The sequence below is a fragment of the Fulmarus glacialis genome, unplaced genomic scaffold (assembly GCF_000690835.1).
Source record: "Fulmarus glacialis isolate BGI_N327 unplaced genomic scaffold, ASM69083v1 scaffold2434, whole genome shotgun sequence".
Lineage (NCBI taxonomy): Eukaryota > Metazoa > Chordata > Aves > Procellariiformes > Procellariidae > Fulmarus > Fulmarus glacialis.
In genome coordinates, this window is record NW_009208460.1 from 44,626 (window position 1) to 57,011 (window position 12,386).

General features: G+C 37.7%; 1 protein-coding gene across 1 annotated transcript in view; it reads right to left on the reverse strand.

Annotated features, from left to right (window-relative positions):
- RAPH1 (Ras association (RalGDS/AF-6) and pleckstrin homology domains 1) overlaps positions 1-7,000 on the reverse strand; it is a gene marked incomplete at its 3' end in the record, with an annotated part of 47,027 nt that extends 40,027 nt beyond the window's left edge. Inside the window, exons 1-3 of the mRNA XM_009576468.1 lie at positions 6,881-7,000; positions 4,078-4,183; positions 2,442-2,973 (exon numbers count right to left, since the gene is read on the reverse strand). Coding sequence (XP_009574763.1) covers positions 2,442-2,973; positions 4,078-4,183; positions 6,881-7,000 — 758 coding nt within the window. The remainder of the gene's footprint in view (positions 1-2,441; positions 2,974-4,077; positions 4,184-6,880) is intronic.
- Between the last annotated feature and the right edge of the window lie 5,386 nt (positions 7,001-12,386).

Genomic DNA, 12,386 nt, shown 5'->3' on the forward strand with positions numbered 1-12,386 from the left:
AAATTAAGTCTTTCCATTGACTATTTTCAGCTTAGGAAAAGGATAACTGGAAACATTCCAGAATACACTTAGTGTACAAAACTAAGGACATAATAGAACTTGCAGAAAATGAAATTAATTTGATTTTTTTAGGAGTCTTTAGAATAAACACAAAACAAATGTTTATTGCGTATCTGTGACTACTCTTACAAATCGGAGACTAACATCCCTCACATCTGCTAACCACACAAACATGAAACATAAGGAAAACTACTCAAACCTTAAGCTCCCAAAATACAAGAGCCAATAATGCTCTATTCCTCCAAGAGCTAAAATAGACCACAACTGTTCTTTAAATCACCTACAAATAATATGTGAGGTTCAGCAATCCAACTCTATTTTAAGACACTGTTGCCTACCAAAGACCATATATATTATGGGTTGATTTCTCTGCAGACAGAAATAGTTAACTGCATTTTCATACAATGTAACATTTAGTAATCGCACATAAAATACGACCTACAATAACAACTTTAATGGGTAGAAAAGCTTCTGTGTTATACCACGGTGTAGCAAGTGACGACATTATTATTTTAGTGACGACATATCCATATAAGAACGAAGGCAAAATAGCTATGGAACACAAAGTTTGTCTTTCCTTACACCCACTTCAAGTTTTCCACTTTAACCCACAGGAGTTACTAGCCAATACAGATTTGTCTATGTGTGCTGAGCTTACATTACAACTATTACTAACTGTCATGCCCCCAAATGCTCCCTTGTTTTCCCCAAAAGAAACGTTCATGTATACTGTCACCTCCTCTGCCACGTGAAGCAAAGAACCTGTAGTTTTAATGCACTGGCAGTCCCCTATCATGATTTCTGGGAGACAAGAAGGGCAATCTTACTGATGCCTCAAGCATATCACTCCTGAAGTAAGAGACACTGAGATCTAGAGGGAGACCTACAAAATCAGCTGTAGAAAACATCCTGCCTTTTTAAAAATAAAGAAATGCAAAATTCAAGTTTTTCTTGTGCTATGCAAGTCACAAAGGTGATTAATTCAAGAAAATCATCTTTTTAGCCTGAGACAAAAATGCAATATTGCCTACTTTCTACATTAAAAAAAAAAAAAAAAAAAGAGATATCAACATGAGTAACAGTCAGGGATCCAAAAAACCCAAAAATAAGCCTTGTCATGCCACAGAAAAGAAAATGATTGACAAACAAACAACAATATAATCAATGATTGTCACAGGCTGGCTCCAACACTTAGGCCTACAGCAATAATGCAAAGGTTTGCATTTTAACTTTCCAAAGAGAAAAGGACACATTTCCATCTACCTCTGTTTTGCTTCACTCAATACGAATCTCCAACAAAAATATACTGAACACCAACTTTTTATACAAAAAGAAAGTTTACCTAAACTGTCACTTATTCATTTCTCACCATTTCAAATAAAGATTTAAATCTAAGCGTGACCTTGATAAGTTGATCATTAGACAGACAAGCCTGCATCATTCACTCTTTACATCAGATGAACTTTTGCTGCAGATGGGTAGAGGCATGCTTTCAGCACAGCTCATTCAAATTAGTGTTAATTATTGATTAGAATAAACTCAGCTTGTTCCAGCTTTCTCCCATAAAAAAGAACATGCATATTAGTACAACTGACTTTTGAACAGGCCAGATTTCTGTTTCAGAGAATATTTCTACAAGACAGCTTCTAGTTTAAGTTCTTTAAATTCACCAGAACATTTTCCCCATTTCCTCACACAAGTCACCAGCACTTTCAATGTTCCCCAAACTGCCTGTTTTTACAGATAAGTTTCCTTTGTGATTCAGCAACGCCAAGGTTCCAAAATCCCAAATGAACATCTGCTATTGCTGTATCCCAGCCTAGTTGCTTTTCTGTGTTGTGCATTGCTTCAAAGAGTTCTCCCTGTCATATATTAAACCAGAATATTTAGTAGCAGCAAATTACTGGTCTAGTATAGCTCCAGATAGGCACTCAAATTGCTGCATGTGTTTCAGGTATTAAGTGTACTGTAACAGGAATGTAGTCTTGTCAGTTGTACTTTCTTTTTTCCACAGCTGTGTGCTCCTCAGATTTAGACTAAAAGCAATATATGAGATTTACTTAGAATAAAAACACTAACTATAAAACATTAAAATCCATGACTGGCTTCGGAGGAGGAAGAGATGGGGAAAGCCCTTAAAAAAAAAATAGTAGTACACATTCTTTAAAAAGATTCCTTGCAGAGAGAAACAAAAACAGAGAAAGAAGTAGCCACAGCATGTGCAGTCCATGCAAAAGCAATCTTAATCTTTAATGAACCCCACTGCACTAAAGATGTTTAGCTAGGAGTGTCAGCATGGGGGGTGGGAAAGGAGGGGGAAAAAAAAAAAAAAAAAAAGTTTGGGGAAAAAAAAAAAAACAAACCAAACCAAAATCTTGAATTAGTGACACTCTACCTCAGTGATTGGTTGCCCTTGTGATGTCAAGTCCAGTTCCTGAGGTCTCGTCACCTTATCAATATCCAAGGAGTCCATGCTGGAAGCTGCAGAGGTTATGCTGGAACGGGAGGAGTTACTGATTGAGCGCACTTCAGCATCACTCACTGTGCCAGCAGACGCTGTCCTCCTGTGCTGAGCAGTAACTACTGGTTTGGTGTCTTCTGCAACAGACTGTTGGGCTGCCTCATCCATGCTCAAAGAGGCCTTCTCTAACTGTGCAGTGATGTCATCCAAAGATACATTGGCATGTGATGGTTTAGTCACCTTACCAGATGAGGAAGATAATCCTTTCATGCTGCTGTGCTTAGTAGAAGGTCGGCTAGCAGGTGGCTTCTGAGCTTTGGATTCTGTGGCAAGGCGTTTCACTGCAGCATTATTTGCTGAATGAGACCCAATGCTGCTGAGCTCCTGCTCTATGGAACAGAGATCAGCCATGAGGGCATCTAGATCCACAGTCTCCCCCTGATTCAGGGCTTCTGCAACAAACAAGAGTTTTCAGTGCATGCAGAGTTACTTCATTTGTCTGTGAACTCTTCACTTTGTGTTATCAAATTTAACAGTTAGGGTAAGGGAGCAAAGGAAGCTGTATTTTCTTTTCCCATCTGTATTGCAAAATCTCTGCTCACTGCTAAGCAGGAATTTATTTGCACTACTACTCCTGACCAGTCTAAAAGCAATTAAAAAAAAAAACCCACCAAAAACTATTTAGGTTACATACATTTGCCAACAGAAGGAATCTATGAATGTTCAGATTACATTTGAAAAGTTTAAACGGCTGTCCTATGAACAGAATCTAAAAATACATTTGTATAATATCACACCTCAACTTTTCAAAAAAGCATAGGTGTTTTGCTAAGCATTTTCTGCCAAAGCAATGCCAGGTATGTGACACTGCTTTAAAGGCTTCCCATATTACAACCAGGGGAAGCTATTTTAAGACAAGGAAAAACATTATTTTTGTTTAATGTGAAAGCATTCTGTAGCTATATTAGAATCATAGAATCATTAAGGTTGGAAAAGACCCCTAAGATCATCGAGTCCAACAGTCAACCCAACACCACCATGCCCACTAAACCATGTCCCTAAGCGCCTCATCTACACGTCTTTTAAATACTTCCAGGGATGGTGACTCTACCACTTCCCAGGGCAGCCTGTTCCAAGGCCTGACCACTCTTGCAGTAATGAAATTTTTCCTGATGTCCAGTCTAAACCTCCCCTGGCGCAACTTGAGGCCATTTCCTCTCGTCCTGCATCCTATCCCATGAAGCATGATGATCTTTCTTCCCGTTTAACAGATACACATCAATTCATTCTCTCATGAGACCAGATCCCAGAATGTGTATTTCTGTACAAACACTAGACTGAGTATCTGACTGTGTCAGATACTAGGTGCTATAAAAGATACTGCTTTAGGACACTCAAAATTCTTTGCCATCAGAAAGCAATGCCTTCAGCAAACATTTTCTCACTTCAGCTAGAAGTGTATTTAAACGCTTTTATATTTTACAATGTTCGTATTTGTAGCTGGAACAGGTTTTTTTCCTAAACTAATATTTGAGAGGGTAAATAATTCAACAAACCATTCAAATTGTACATGGAGAAGCGATATGAGAAGTTGGCAAGATTGGTTTCCTGACGGAGGGGTGATCTCTTCACTGGTGCCACAGGCTTGTCTGTATCCAAACTCTGAAAAAGACAAGAAAAAGGGCAGAATAAAGTTTGACAAGGAACTGGACAAGCAAATCTTCAAGATGAATGAAAATTAATTTTCTCTAAGAGAAATTTTTCAAAAACTCCTGCCATATAAAAAAAAAATATCCCTTTTTCAGGCTTTAGACTGAAAACATACATCACCATACCACAGAGATTTAACTTCAGCTATTCAACTGAGAAAGATGTTAAACATATTCTGTTTTTTTGTTAGAATCAAAAGGTCGGAAGCATATTCCAAAAGCGTTTTTAAGTGGTGTTACATACTAGCTCATTTTGAAACACGGATAGCTGGCTTACCTCTAACAAATTCTCTGCAGCGAATTGCACAAGTATCTAACTAAACACATTCGAACTGTGGCACCCTCTCTAAAAAATGCATCATTAGCTTATGAGCATAATCATGGCTAAGCACACAAATGCCTTCAACGAAGAATTCCGTTTTATTAAAAGGGATTTTAAATTGGCTAAATTCAGACATTTTTCTCAATAAGCCTTTCCTGTGAAAAATGTTAAATTGTGAAAGCAAGCCCCAGCCAGTTTACGTAGGATAATTTTTTTCAGAAAAACTAATATAGGTTAAAAAAAAAAAAAGAGACAAGACATTTTTCTACCCAAAACATTGAACTGTTATGTTATGAAAGCTAATATGGGCATGATATTATAATAAATAATAGCATTTTTGTAAGGAGCAAGCAGTAGGGCACTATGATCCAGCTGGTGACCCAAGAGGTGCATGACAGGGTATGGAGTTGCTGCCCTTGGAGTGACAAGTGTTACACGGGGAATCAAGCTCTTGCTGTCGCTGAGGCTTGACAGGCCTGCAGAGGGTTTGAATTTAAGCAATGCTTGTACTGATAGAGCTTTCCTGAAGATATGCTTGTCTGAAAGAAAAGCATCTTCTAGCTCTAGCAGAACAAAGTTTCTCACCTAAGCTTTTTATTTCCATTTTCTACATCTTTACTGAAGCCTTTGTTAAAAATCAAATGCACTATATTTTTCCCCTAATATTTATTTTTGCTGAACTCCCTTCTCTCCTCAAAGGAGAGGCTCGAGTTTGGCTCGAATTTAAAAAAAAAAAAAAAATCACTTTATTAGGAAGTCATTCACCACTTAATGAGAAGCCAGTGATGCAGCCTTGTGAAAAACCTCACCTCTGATGGAGCTTACATATTGTCCCACACAAAATAGCTGGGGGGGACGGGGGAGCTGGAATCTACCTATAACCATAATAATAGTAATCTATCTAGAGGCAGCAGTGAAACCGGAGACAGAAGAGGCAAGTTAGGGCTTATTCCTTCAGACTGAACCCATAGACTGCCACAAAAGATTTCCTGTAAAGCAAATATACTCTGGTTAAAAGCATCTAAAATGTGTTTTACTGAATTTAATAATAATTAAATTATTTCACATCCTTGGAAACACATGTGATACGCTTTCACTATTATCAGAGCACATTCTCCATAACACATTATGATGCTCAACTAGCAGTTTGGAGAACAGTTTGGTGCAACAGCACCAAAAGCTTAGTTCTGAATGATCATGAGAAGCAAGGTAAGGTTTCCTTCATTTAACCTGCACCACAGAGGAGGATAACTAGAGCAGGATAACTCTGCATGAGTGCCAAACACTGCTCACACGTGCTGCAAATTTTATGACTACATTTTATAATGCTTTTATTAGCCCAAGAGTTAAAGAGGGCAAAGTGAATTCAAATGATCTCATCGGCATCTTAACAATTACAAATCTTCTAAAAAGCACTTCCATCCGGAAAGGAATCTGAGTCTTACTTTCAATCCCCCCAAAATAAACACTTAGGAAATCTAAAAAGGCAGTTAAAGTTCAAGGAACTTGGGGACAAAAAAATCCTTTCCTCCTACTGCTCTTGGAGTCCAGCTGATAAATAGCAACAAATGCTGAGACTACAGGAGAATGCACTTTGGAGCTCATTAGCTCTAATCACCCCCCTTTATTGGGACTTTATTGGAACAGCTGCATCAAGACACAATCACTTACCAAACAAATGAACAGAGACACAACTAACTGCATTAACTTGTTTATACAAAACCATATGAGGTCATTCAAGGTTTTGGGGGAAATGTCATTTCTCAGTAGTCACAAAAGACAGAAGTGCCACTGTCAGGTTATGTTGCAGACTGTGTTGTACAGCAATATGAAAGTGAGAAACAAGTGCCAAAAGAAGATGTCCTATAAGCTGCCTTTCTGATGCCGAAGAGTACTCTGGAATAATGGTGAGTCCTCTAGGGTGTATCAGGGCACCTTACGATGTCGTCAGTGGCAACATTCACAATTTCTTGTTCCTTACTGCTGTTCAAGTGCAACAAATAAAGGCTGTCATAGCTGAACAATGTCCAGTCATATGTTTGAAGATATAGCCTACCTCTAGCCAGCTGAAGTCAGTGTTTCTCTATATACATGAGGACAAAATACCAAATCCATAGTTGTCAGAAGGAATTGTACGTGAAAAGTGAGTTTAACAACTTTGAGATGGGGAAAACAAGGCAATTTGGAAACCTTTAAAGAATAATGAGCTGGTCACATGCCACAGTCTACCTTGCTGCAACTGGCAGTGCTAAGTAGTTAGCATCCGATTGAAAAGAAACATGTAATACTTCTAAAGAATTACTCTGACATAATTGAATCCTCCCTAACCTGTGTGAGTTTGTCCAGTTCCCCCAGCCAGGCCCCAAACATCTTGTCCAGATCCTGATCTTCCTTATCACTATCTTCTTCTGCACCATGGTCAAGCTCTTCATCTGATAATTGCTCCATCTGAAAAAAATAAAAGTTTGATACTCAAATTGTATCAGAGTCTAAGAAAACTGATGTCAGCTACTAAGTTTCTGAAAAAGTGTTCTGAAGTCAAAGCACATGTCTGTCCACAAGCTTTATAAAAATTGCATACATTCACAGTTTATTATCCTGCTCACAAGTAAAGAATTAGTGTGAAATCTGCAATGGATGATTACAAAGCCATTCTTGCAGCTCACTTTTGTCAGAACCATGCAGAAAAAGATGAAGAACAGAGTCCACAATATTTAATACACCATCAGAAATTATTTCATGCTAGCCTTGCACGTGCATTCATTGCCAGCTATTGTTGGCAAAGTCTATTGACTTTACATTACAAAAATTCAACTCTTGTCCAAGGAATTCAGCTGACCACAGTTAAGCGACACCATTCAACCCACAGGAAGTGCAGTCTCACTGCACTGCAAATAGCTGACTACACATCCGTAAACAGAAATGCTTAAACAGGCCACAGAGAACACCAGCAATACATCCCTTGAGACAGTTTAAATCTTGGACGCTGTCCAGATCACTTCAGTGATACTGCACAATTTTTACCCAACAAAGAAACTCCTCCCTGGAAGCAGAGAGTCATCACTACAGCTATCAGACCCGCCTTCATTCAACAAATTTGAGTGACCAAGATAAAGACTTAACATCCTCCAAAGGTTATCTGTTATTACCTCAAAGGAAATTAATCTTTTGTTAAACAAGCCTCTATTCTCTTCCCCAAACATGTCCTCCAAGCCCCTTATATGGAGTTAAGACACACATGCCTTCCTGGGTACATCCACACTGTTAAACCCAAGATTTGGTTCAGAATGAAAATTTACATACTTGGGAGGAAAACGACACAGGCAACAATTTGGGAGTGATGAGGCACTACAGAAGAGTAAATCCTAGAGATGTGCTATGGAATGTCCAGAGAGACATGAGAACAGATCGCCACCAAGAGCTACACAAAAAATTCATGGTGTGCTGTACAGCTTGATTTGGTCAAGTCATGGGCTACATAGTAATTTACTACATAGCTTTCAGAAAGCACCAGTTTACATTTCGTAGATTTAAAAGCAAAACTTTCTAAATGCTAGTTTTCAGGAAAAGACAAATCTTGGTCTGAAAGACATCACAATGTTGCAGAGTTAAACTGATGAGAGAGGTTACGAAAGATGATAAAGGTGATCTCAGAGAAAAACTGTTCAATCCGGTTTTGACTTTATATGACAATAGTTCATGCAAAAAACCTCCATGATTTAAAAATAGCCTTTCCTTCTGTTTATATATTGCTTATATTTCACTTTACCTTGATAAAATAATCATGGAACAGAAGACTTCAGAGGTGATCTACAATTCTGAGGTTAGCAGAAGCCAATGCCTCCCACAGACGCAAGATACTGCCATCCAGTTGCTCTAGGCAAAGCCGCTTCAGTCTCCTACTGAGATTTTACTTTTGTGGGAGAGCACAATGCAGCTGCTTACCTTAAAAGAGGCAATAATATTAAAGCTAACCTGGCATGGCATACTGCACCGAGCAAACACTGAGCAGATTAAATTCACCATCTGAACCTCATTTCTTCCAACACTTGTTTTGAGTCCTGTAAAGTATTTCTAGCACTCCACGGAAGGGAAGGAAAGCTCTTCCTAAAATCTAAGAGTGATGCTGAAATCCAAAAAATGCCAATATGCTTTTGTAATAGAGCTGCATCCTTCCATGAAGACTGCACCGGTTTTTATGTTCTGTAAGTCAGGCGTACCTCCCCCTGCAAAGTTCCTCTCCATGATGTTACCTGAAAGCCCTCCTACATACAGAAATGGAGACAGCAGGGTAGCAGCAACTCATACTCTGCCTGAACTTCTGTAAAACAAACAGAAGCTGGATTCCACTTTCACACCCCTTCAAAGCTTTGCTTTACTACTCCTTAGGCTTTTACATATTGTAAATTCAAGACAAAACACATTATACTTAAGACGACATGGTCAAACTGCTGTAACACTGTTTGCATTCGACAACATACCATTTCCCAATGTCTAGATACACTTGAAATAAAGAATTTTCATTTGAAGGCTAAGGGAAGCTATTAAAAGCATGCCTTAGGAAATATGCCTATGAACTGGCAAATCAAATAAATGGAAATTGTGATATAAAACAGACCAAGCTCAGTATTTACAGATACTTTACACTGCTAGCCTTTCCCTCTTTGAGGTGTTTTTGCCACTTACTCTACAGTTAGATGGGACTTGTTTTGCAGAGCACTCGTTCTATGGCACTGTTCATAACTCATCCTTTCATTAAGAGAGGAGCTTGTTCTTTTTACTGATATTTCTGAGGATCTAAGCTGTGGAAAGAAACCAGCATTCTCAATTTCTCATAAACTGTTGCTTTAGCTATTTTAACTTGGCGTCAGAGACACTGCTTCAGTTCCAGTTACTCTGAAGACAGAATTAGCAGCCTAAAGAAAACTTGTACAAGTAAAGTACTGTTGTGTCAGCAAGTCTGGCACTAAACCCTGTAGTATTTGCCAGCTCCTTGCAGTCCCCACCCAAGCTTCCTAATGTCAGCTGCATTTCCTATAAGCCTGTCAACGTTTGCTTGCAAAAGGCACACAGAGGATAGTGTCTAGCTTAAGAAACAGCTAATATTAACTTGCTAGTTCTGTAAAAGGGATCTCTCTTAGCACAAGCTCCACTACTGGAAGAAGATATCCCACAGGACATTAATTAAAGGATTAATTCAATAAATTAAGGCAGAGACAAAATGCTCAGAAAACATTATCTGAACTTTTTGACATAAGAAAAAACAGTAACAACTCAGAGTGCACATTCCAATTTTGAAATTTTCCTTTTTACAACCATTTTTTTGTTGTTGATCACAGCAAACATGCACCATACTTTAGCTAATCATGACCTAACTGGGAGTTATCACACCTTTCTATGAATATGACATTTTTATTTATAACAAGAAAGAAAAATGGCATAAGTTTAAGGGTTGGGGGAGTGGGGTTTTTCTGTGGTTTTTTTTTGTTTGGATTTTGTTTTTTGTTTTTGTTTTTGTGTTTGTTTTTTTTTTAAAGGAGTCATTTAGAACTCAATTAGATCTAAGAAATAGAAAAGGAATAATTGTTCTAGTGTGACACCATAAAGTAAGCCACTTACATTCCCAAAGCATTTGCAGGGTAGCAGAGTTTAAGTAGCTGTTGCTTCTGCTTAGCTCATACCAGGTGATGTGCCAAAGTAATTTTAGGATTCAAGTTATTTTTCAACCCTTCACCTTCTACTCTGTTCAAGTGTATGTCAGAATAGAACTTAATGAAAATGAGCAGCATCATTCTGGGATACCTAGATAAAATAAGGTACCAATATGGTATAGTCTTCCATATGCAAGTAAGGCTTCCTGCACTAAAGTGTGGCTATGTACTATTTAATTACCCACTATGGACTGCATCAGTCAATTTTATCTGTTTGAAATGCTATTTAAACAGGCAGACCCATAATTGCTGTAAGTCAACTGTCTAGTTTCCCAAACAGTTCATTAGGTTTGTTCACCTTCAAATGCACGAAGCACAGTATTCTAACATTATTTTATTAAAAATTACTGAGGCTTCCATTAGACGTCACCAGTTGCAACATTTAATCATAACCTACTACTTTAATTACACTTTAAGGAAAAAAACTTACCAACAATTTAGGAAAAAGAAACATTTACTCTTTCAAGCTGATTCTTATGCAAGCCATTGTAGCTTTCAGTATGCCAGGACAAGCATGAAATGATGTGATATCAAAACATGTGAGGGAAGATGAAAAGCCCCAAAACAAGGCTTCAAATATACCATTTTGACATTTTCAAGAAAAGACACCATGGCAGAATTCTGAAACTAACAAATTGCTGTCATTAGAAAGCAACATCTTTGGGACAGATCTTTGGGACAGAAGTAAGTTATATTCCCTGAGACCCCATTCTACAGACTTGCACTTTGAGATGGTAGTTCCTACCTTAAATCAACCCAGTTCAATACAAGAGGAAATTTTATTATATTAACGATATTTCCTTATAATGAAAACACTCTGCACTGAAAAAAAGTAGTTGTAAAAGACTTCAGGATTTGTCTACACCACACTTGATTAATGATGGAAAGATTATCAGAGAAACAAAAATAAGAATTCTGAGTCCAACTGGAAACAGCAATGTGTTTAAAGGGTGAGCAACAAGAATGTGTTTATTCACTATAACTTCAGAAGCACTGTAATAAGCATTTTGAATTAGAGATGCTTAAGTATGTTCAAAGGCAACTGACAGCATAAAACCCCACAATGAAAACAAACCATCTTTCTTTCAGGCAACTGATGTTTTCACCCCCAACCTTTCTTATTATTTAAACATAAGCTTGTACAAGCTCATGCTTGTTACTGAACTAAGGATTTTCTTCCTAAAAACAACTATGGAATTTATTACGAATCTATTATAGGGATGCAGTAGACAATACACAAACGTTCAAAACACCATCTGAACAAGTAACTGGATTTCTGCATTTTAAAATCTAGCCTCAGGAACCAAAAGGAACTATATAGCGTACTCTGGTTTGGAAAACATACTCTGTTTGGTGCTGGTTTGGAAGTCAGAGTTGTTCTTCCATTTGTGATCATCCATGTGTCATCATGCCAGTATCCACTTCTGTTTAAGAAATTGTGTATGACAGAACACTACAGTAGCATACCGTACGAGCACATAAGCATAGTGTACACACATAAATACAAGAGTAAGATTCTAGCAGGTTTTCACCTCTAATACTCGTTCACCTGACTGCTTAAAGAAATGAGGTTACTTAGAAAAAAACTGAAATGCTTTCACAAAACTGACAGCCAAAGCTCACATCCACATTTCTACGCATTTTCTCGAAGTTCTGGTAAATAATGAAAGGTAGTTGAAGCACATAAATTATTTGTTTCATATTAATACTCTGTCTGCATGACAGGGACCAATCAAATCCAGCATGTTTTTCAGTAAAAAATACGAAAGTCTTATGCTATAACTGACACTAACATTTCTCCTTTGAATTTAATACCGCAGCACACTAGGCCAACGATACAGTGCAGATCATTTGCTTTAGTATTTCCATGTTTCTTCTTAACAAGCATAAAATATTCTGAAATTAACTACTCCTGAAAAAGATATTTGGAGGGGGATTAGAAAGTTATGGGAAATTCTTTGTGCATTATCCAATATCCTATAACCCAGTTTACGTTAAGAGTAATCTAGATGAAAACCTGAAGAAAAGAGCATTTGTTTTCTTTTAGCTTCACATAGTACAGGTACTAGCTGAATACATCCTACAGCACACAGACATTTCAACGCCTCTCAAATTCAAAAACT